A 9,313-nucleotide genomic window follows, 5' to 3' on the forward strand; every position below is an offset into this window, starting at 1 on the left:
GTGTTCCTGCCTTGTGCCCATTGATTCCCAGTGGGATCCGGTCCCACCACAACCCTGAACTGGAAAAAGCGGTTACAGATCATGAATTAATTAATTATATAACCCCCCTCACACACACACATGCACATGAAAACGTATTTTTCCCCCCTTTATTTTCTAGTGTTAAAAAATATTTTAAAAACAACAGGATATGTTTTTTCCCAGTTATTTTAACATATTTCACATCATTACATCACCACATTTCTTATCAAATAAATTAAGAGCCACATATAAATGGCACAGACATTTGGCAGTGTGTGTGTTTTTGCTGTAATTGCCTTTATTTTTCCCCAGTATATACAGAGACCATCTGTTGTACAGGAGTTAGATTTTGTTGCTGGTGCGGATCAGGACGACCGGACCCTTAGCTGATGTAGCTGTGGAGGTCTGTAAAAAAAAAAAAAAAAACATAATGCAGATGTTACGCAAATGTTTAGAAATATAGGCAACACAAACCAATAGCTCATCTCATTGGTAACACTTCACTGTAGATCATTGATCAGAGCTAAATGACACCTACATTAGGCTTTGACCACTGACATAAGCTTTAGATGTGTATGTAGGTTTATTACAACAAGCAGCATTTGTCAAAACATTTTGTAGAGTGCAATTGAGTAAAGCAAACCTTATGACCCCTGACGCTTAATATGAACACCTATAAGCATTTAAAACCTTATTCACAAATCAATATGGCTGTTTTAGTCTGTTTCTCTAAAAGGTTTTATAACCCAAACTGCTGAATGTTGGAATAAGGTTTTATAGACGTTACATAAATATATTGCAGGTGTCATAAAATGCTTGTGTGTCAGGTAGCCTCATGATCACCTACAGCAAAGTGTCAACGCTCAATAATCATTCTGTTTTCAATGTTTTCATTTATATATATATATATTTAATAGTTTAGTAATTTACCTCTATAAGCTTGCCCCCACTGATCTCAGATGTGTGGTGGTAGTTGGGGAATCGCACACTCAGCTTGCCTCCCTCCATAGTGACAGTTGCCTGGTGGCAAAATGAAGAATGAATGCCATTCACAGATCTGGTCCCTGATTGATCCACGGATTCAGTTTCAGATCAATCAGAGCATGAATATGCACATTAGCCAAGTGTAACTCATTCATCAATCTCCAGTCTTTCTAAAGTGTTACATAAGGGGGTAGAGTAATGTAATTCTGTAATTCCATGCTAAAGTAAAAGGGATATTAGCTAGGTGTAACAATTAATTATAATGAAAGTAAAAGTAGCTGAAAACAAATAAGCAGATCAACAATTATTTAAGTACAAAGTACATTTTAGAACTGCAAGGAAACTTTTTAAAGTCAGTGTAAAATGGAAAAAAGAATGCATGTTAATCCCTTAAGGTGAACTAGATGTTTGGGCAGGAAGTAATATAAACAGGGCATGATTTTATCCTTCAAGATTTGGGGGCAATTCCTGAAAAACAGGCATTAAAAATATTTCAATATATCACAACAATGTTGTATTTTAATTTATATGACCTAATGAAATCTACTTTAAATGACTTAGGACTCACGCAACAAGATTAAAGAAATCCATGTTGATTTCAGCTTGACTTTGATAAATCCATAATTTAATCAGCACAGGAGCTGACTCTCTTCTTTGTTTTTTTTTGATACACTCTTTGTTAAACCTTAAAAGTCAGTGATGTGATCAATCACAGAGGATTATAGAAAATTACACCATAAAATGAAAGTCAATTATTAAATCAGTTACTAAAATGTAAAGTCTGAAACATTAAAGGACTTTTGTCATTAATTTACTAGTGTTCAAGTAACAACTATTAAGCCTATTATGAAAATACTCAAGAAAGTACAAATCAGTCAGAACTGTACATAAGGACATGTTCTTTAGTAGATGTAATGTTACTACTCACTTCTGGAATTCCATTTCTTAGTTTTGCCAGATAACTTAAGCCTGAAGTCAAATGTGTCCAACAGAAACAGAGCTGAGGGACCTTTGTTTTGGACAGTTCTCATCTCTGGGCTTAGGATATCTGGGAAACTCATAAAGCCTGCTTTGTGGAGCAGCCCCCACATACATAAAGTTTTGCTAATTGGATAAAGATGAATGGTCTCAGTTGTACCTTAAACTTCTTCCCTCCGATGGTCTCCATGTCGCACTCCTTGCCAAGGACAAACTTGTTGGTGACACTGTGGTTTGCTGGGTAGTGCTGAGTCCATGAGTACTCATCGCCATTCTGAGCCACTTCAGTCACCAGCTTGTAGTCACGACCCTTCTCAATCACATCATCAGGGATACCTTAAATACATAAAACACAGCACATTCACTTTTGGATCCAGATCTCTGGCTAACAGTCGTATCCCTTTCTTCAGGGGCAGGAAAATTGAGGGAATGTAGTTGAAATACAATACTTTTTTTTTTTTTTTGCTCACTGTAGCAGTTGCTAAATCATTATGCCTGAACTCATACTGATCCACAGACACAAGCTAATCATACAGTAAGACATTTTTAGACTTTTGATAGGGTCATTCTGATTATAAATCATACTGAAATAATAGGAATTAACAACTTGCTATATGCAAAATATAAACTATAAAAGAGGACCTTTTTAATTTGGGAGATTATTTTCTAGTAAGATTTAAATCATTTCTGCATTACATTAAATGTTAAGATTTTTCTTCTTCTATTATGGTAGCATATTGGTCCAGAGGCTTTGTTTTCTTGATACTGAAATTACTGGACTATTCAGAAATATTAAAGCAATATTAAAGTCCTTTGAGAGTGCTTAGTCTCACCTAAAATAACCAAAATACAACTACAACATACAGGAAGTCTTGCAACACACTCATGAGAAAATGCAGAATATTTGTTGGCTCAGTTTAAGTTGGTCAAATCATCATGTTGCTTTGACTAAGATGAGTTTTAAATATATTATATATTAAATCTCAAACTTATCAAGTTGCCTAATACAGCAATCTGTTACTCAAAGGTTTATTTCAAGTGTGTTTGTGCATTTAATTGAGCATAGACTATTCAGAACAAAATTACAAAACCATGTGTTGTTTAATTATCTGTATAAAAAATATTTTCTATGTTGTAAAGGCAAGCTGCTTACCAAGGAGTTTGCAGAACTCATCATATCCCTGCTGAGATTCTGTCTCCCATTTACCAGTGAAAGCCATGGATGCTCAGAGTTGCCGTTGTGGGGAGAAAGAGAGGTGAGGGCTGATGTCAGAAAAAGGTAAGGATGAATGAATTTGCTCTCTTTAAATATAATCTCTCTCCTCCATCTGACTCTGCCTCTTAGGTTCTGACCTGGTGAGCCCGTCCCCATCATAATCAGGCCATAAACTTTTATGAATGGAGCACATAGCATGTAAAATGGCAAAGTCATCAGGGGTTTGACCGCAAGGTTGCTCACCTGCAGATGAGGAGATGGCCAAAGAAGTGACTTCATTCCTTCATTCTGTGCCCAGAAACATAAAATCCTTAAGCTATAATTTCTTGGCCTTGGTGCACCTTTTGTTAGGCCTTAGATTCTATTTAAATTAGAGAATGTACATCAAAAGGATTTTCATTCACTGCATAACCCTTATTGTAGCAGTTAATTAAAGACTATACAGAATATAAGCCATTATGTTATATGTTATAAGTTTCCTACAGTAATATATACCCCTGTAACTTTAAATATTTTTACATAAGTGCGAATTTCTGTTCTCCCATGGGATTTGATTTGATAATGATCGTTTAGAATAGAATTCCGGGCACTCTATTATTTAATAATTCTTAAATGAATTTATCTGAAGAACTGTTTATGGAATAGTAGATTATACAGTACTTTGCAAAAGTCACAAATCATATCCCCAGCTACTTATTCATTTTTTAAGGTATATTTCCAGCACAATGCAGTGATGAAGCTTATAGCAGGCTTTGGGCACTACACTGCTTTATGGTGAAGTGGTGTTCAGCAAATCATGTGGGGTTTATAGAAAATTAGTCTATTTTTGAGTGGAAGCCTGGTCTTTTAGGGTGGTATAGTATCCACCCCACACAGGAGGGTGCTGCTCTGCGTTCTTGCAGAATATCACATAGTGTGTAAGTTAGTTGACAGAGTAGAATAAAGTACAGCTGACAAACCAGAGCCAAGGCCAGGGTGCAGACAGACAGGCTAAACTGACCTTCTGCACACAGCCTTGTGCTGTCACCTAGGTACAACCTTATTGAGACTGTGTCTGTTCCCCAAATTAAATATGACCTATGAAAAAACTGTTTGCCCTAACAACTTAATTAAAACCTAATTATTACATTCAGTTTCCAACAGCAGTACCTCTGATCTAAAGTTTGATCTGCTTAATATAAGATGACTTGATTCTAAGTCATTGTTAATCCAATTTTAACTGATCAGAATATTGGTGTTTTGTGTCTTACTGAAACTTGAATCAGAGCCAGTGAATATTTCACAACTGCAAATTAAAACTGGCAAAATCATACAACTTGATTTTTTTATCTTACAACAGTACTTATATTTACGTATTGGAGAACGGTTATCTGAATTACTTTTTTCGAGTGGATATTAATCAGTAAAAAAGAGTTTCACATTTACTTTTTAATTCTTTTTTTTTTTTTTTTTTTTTTTTTTTTTTTTTTATTCCTGTTAACATACCCAATCCACTTACAAACAAGAGTTTACTTTCACTGTTTAATATTTACAGGCCACCAGGTCCCTATTCATAATTTTTGCAACTATTTAATGATTTAACTGCAAACGTAGCAGTGGTTTAATATTCATTTTAAGAATGTAGAAGATCCACTACAAAATGCAATTTTGTCAAAACCAGAGCCAGTCAGGTTTACTCAAAATGTATACAAATAGGGTCTACACATAGTTGCAATCATAATGTTTGTAATCAAAACCTTCTGGGTTTATCAGCTTAGTTCACTGTCCATTGTTTGAACTGGACAGAGTAATAGACCATTTAAAAAAATACTCTAAGATCAACTCTAGACACTGTAGCACTTGTAAAGAGTAAAATGATCAGATAAAAAAAAGCTTGCCCTGTGGCACAATGACCAAACTTGTGCCTTAAAGTACACAATAAGAAAATTCAAGTGGAAAGGTAGGCCAGCCAAGCTAGAAATATTCCATTGTGCTTGGAAGGACAGCCTCATTCAGTATAGAAGGGCACTTACCAAAGCATGCACAGATTATCTGGCTTCTGTGAATGAGAACCACAAAAACAATCCTAGAATATTATTTAGCAGAGTCTCAAAGCTTAGAAGCTTAAGAATTAGGCAGGTACTGAACTTCAGAAACCAGTCATCTACAATAGTAATGATTTTATGGGTTCAATAATAAAATCTTAGACAAAAATATTAGACAGAAATGTAGCCAGTATTACTGACTCTAATCTGCCAGTCATCTGACATTGCACAGAACATAGTTATAAAAGAGAGGTTAGAAGCATTTTACCTACTTCAGCAGCCAGAATTGGAAAAAAATGATTTCTTCATCAAATTCCACAACCAGTGCACTCAACACAATTCCCACAAATCTACTTAAATCAACTTAATCAAACATATTCTAACAATAGTAAACTCTTCTCTTGATCTAGGTAACATACTTGGAGCTTTAAAATGAACAGTTATTAAACCTTCTAAACCAAATCTTAACCCCAGTGAACTGACCTATTTCTAACCTGCTATTCATACCAAAGATAAAAACTAGCTCAACTGTTCTGTTCTTAGAAATCACATCCATGAAAATGTTCATTCTGTATTCAGGCCATATAATAGCATAGAGACATCAATGGTTAAAGTAACAAATTACCTTTTTCTTGCTTTTGATCAAGACTATGTGTCTTTGCTTGTTCTACTTGACCTAAGTGTGGCTTTTTATACAATAGACCACACTATCCTCTTAGAAAGATTAAGAACAGCTCTAGTCTGGTTCAGAACTTATCGAAATGAACAACAGTTTGTAAATGTAAAAGGTACCATCCAGGTATATAAAAGTGATATATGGAGTTTCGCAAGGTTCAGTTTAAGGACTGTTGTTATTCACATTATATGCTGCCACCGGACACAGTTATCAGTCAACATGACAGTTTCCACTGTTATGATGATGATATGCAGCTGTACATATCAGCCAAACCAAATGATAAATTTAGATTACCGGGATGTCGAACAAAGGTTCTCCACCTGGGTCCAAAACCTGCAAGAAGTAAACGATCAGATTTAAGGTTATATACAGCAGATTTCTCTGTAGCATATGGTCAGCAGCAAAAAAATAAATTAAAAATCTTGGTGTCATAATCTATCAAGGGGGGCATGGTGGTGCAGTCACACAGCTCCAGGGACCTGGAGGTTGTGGGTTCAAGTCCCACTCTGGGTGACTGTCTGTATAGGTGTGTTCTCCCTGTGTCCATGTGGGTTTCCTCCAGGTGCTCAGGTTTCCTCCCACGGTCCAAGAACGCTGCAGCCAGGGTCCTAACTAAAACCAGAAAATCAGCCCAGTTCTATGAGCTTTGAAATTGTTTTTCCTTGCCACTTTCACCTATGGCTTGGTATTCATTTAAATTTAAATTTGGTTTTAATTTTCAATTTCTGTAAAGCCGCTTTAAGACACCATTTTAAAGCTTTCCTGTTGCTTCTAATTTGAAAAATCTATGTTTTTGTCCATCATTCTTATGTGAAGAGACATCTGAACATCATGGAAGTGAAAGGATGTTTTAACTGTTATGAAATCATCAGTGTGAAAAACATAACAAACAAACAAAACAAAACTAAAATACAGACCTCAATATCACTGAATGTGATTGCAATGATTTGGTTCATGAGCAGCTAAAAATGCATCAGTCTTTAGGAATGAGGCAGTGAGGAATTATTTTCCTGTTGATTTCTATGAAAAACTGAAAACTGGAACTGAAATAACCTATTGGGTATTATAGTTAGTTACTGAAAAATTATGTAACTTTGTGTTTCAGGTGCTCAAATATGAACTTTAAAGCAATATTGAATACATTAAAATAGCAATAAATTGGGAGAGGGTTACAACTGTAAATGGGAACATTTCATAACTGGAGATAAGTGGGAAATTTTATTACTAAAAGCAATATTTATCGAATTCCAAAAATTGAAATTGTTATTGGTGCATTTTTACAGCTGCAATGAACCAACATTGACAGGTATGGAAATAATCCACCAAAAGTACACAGTACATGCAAAATATGCAGGTGTCTGAGGACACCCCAGAAGAGTAGAACTTACACAACTTAATCAACCTGTTAAATTCTGGATGAGGAAGTGTAAACTGTAAGACACTTATGTTGATGCAGAATTAGTCTATTTATTCTATTCCCACCCCTACACTGAAATTCATAATTTTATATAGTGTAACCATTTTGGAATCGAACATACTCTCTGATGAACAGACAGACCATAGGAGGTTAATGTAATAAAGCTTTGGTAACTGGCAGCACAGAAGGGACATATCCTTGTTTTTACACATGAGTAGACCCTGTGCTGGGGATAGAATACACTGAGTGATCTTGGAGATGGACAATGTGTGTGTCAGTGCATCTCGAGAACACTCAAGAACACATTACTTAAGAAATTTCACACACAGAAAAGCAAGTAAACAAATTATTACCAACTGATATTCTTATATGTTAAAAACTAATCATTTCTCTATTAGTAAAAGCTGTCACAAGAAACATAAGAAGCCAAACTATTTTTACACACAATGTACAAAGATGTATAATTATAATCAGGGCACAGAGTAAAATACAGCCAAAGACAGGGTCAACAGAGTCAGCACATCAACTAATTATCAAGCCCTTCATGAGCCTTTCATAAGAGACTGCAATTATCTGAGTACAGTGCTCTGCTGCTATTATCTCATCAGGGACAATGCGTGCAGTACATGTAGCTTATATAACGTGCACTTTTTATTTTCCGAATCTAATTATTCCCTCAATTTGCACTCCTGTGGGTTCCTTCATATATAAATATGTGTTTTGCGAAATCTTATTACCTTTTACTTATGTAGCTTTTGCTTTCAATGTATGGGATCAAACTACAATTGTTCAATGCCCCTAAACTATAACTGCCCACATTTCATGACTGGCAGTTTGCACTTGCAGATGGACAGCTTCAGTTCATTAGCTGGCAACTGGCATTAACTGTCAAGATACCGGTTAAAGCCTTGTTGAACATTGCTGTGTGGATATGATTGAATTCATCCTCAAAATCATTAGTGAGATTAAGTACTGCTGTTGAATGATGAACACCACTCCAACACATCTCAGAGGTTTTGGCTGGTGCTCCATCACATCAGAGAAATCAGGTCCAGTGCTGGAGAATTTCTAGCTCACATTTTGGCACTGAGTGCTCATGCAGTTACTCCAGATTGTACAATTCTAGAAACTGTGTTTGACAGGTGATTTCTGTTGGTCTTGGCATTATGGAACTTTCACCAATCATGGGCAGCTGGGGTTTTCAAATGGGGCAAAGAAGGAAAGAAGAAATCATTCTGAAATATTTTTCAGCAAAGCAGAGGCTCTAAAAACATGTTTTAAAAATTTGATGAAAGAGGAAAATGTGCCAAAAGTCAATGACCTGCAACACATAAAACTCCTTGTCTACTCCTCATGGATTACCACTTTCATTGCGCCATGCCTTTCCTGTGTAGAAGTCACATCATATTGTACATTTTCTCTTTGATCTAAGGTCTTAATGTGCTGCATGACAAATCCCTATCTTTGCAAATAACAACGCAGTGCCAGCCTGACACATACAGATGTGAGCACAGCTAGATAAAAAATTTACCACACCAGTTAACAGCATGTTTCCCCTTGGTTTGGTTGAGCTTGCTATAAAAGCTGCATTTTAATACACATATTCACTTTTAGATAGAATAGAGGTTAAGTAATGGTGAAGTAACTGGTGTGAATTTAGTGTGGATTTTTTCCACACAATGAAAAACCATTGAATTTAAATTCTATTACAGTACACTGTTGTTAGGAACATGGGATTAAACTGCTTTACACAGCAAGAGAAAAGTGCTGAAATACGAAACATGAATTATGAAAGAATGGAACGAAAGCTACAGTGTATACAGCATCTTGCAGCATTATTAGATTTTAAGTCTTATACGTAAATGTATTTATTCCAAGGATAAAAGGAGCACATTTCATTCTTAATTCTAACCTAGCAAATCTGCTATTTTTACATTAGATTCCTGACAATGTCTTTCATTTAAAGTATTTTGTGTGACAAAAAAACAGTAAAATAT

At 35.5% G+C, this 9,313-nt stretch overlaps 1 protein-coding gene across 1 annotated transcript; it reads right to left on the minus strand.

Moving 5' to 3' along the window:
- Positions 1-363: 363 nt before the first annotated feature.
- fabp6 (fatty acid binding protein 6, ileal (gastrotropin)) lies at positions 364-3,203 on the minus strand. Its single transcript, XM_066646715.1, has 4 exons — positions 3,137-3,203; positions 2,144-2,319; positions 952-1,041; positions 364-426 (listed from the first exon to the last, which is right to left on the minus strand). Exons 1-4 carry the CDS (start codon positions 3,201-3,203, stop codon positions 364-366), a joined length of 396 nt encoding a protein of 131 aa, XP_066502812.1.
- Between the last annotated feature and the right edge of the window lie 6,110 nt (positions 3,204-9,313).

Source organism: Hoplias malabaricus, chromosome 15 (assembly GCF_029633855.1).
Source record: "Hoplias malabaricus isolate fHopMal1 chromosome 15, fHopMal1.hap1, whole genome shotgun sequence".
Classification (NCBI taxonomy): Eukaryota; Metazoa; Chordata; class Actinopteri; order Characiformes; family Erythrinidae; genus Hoplias; species Hoplias malabaricus.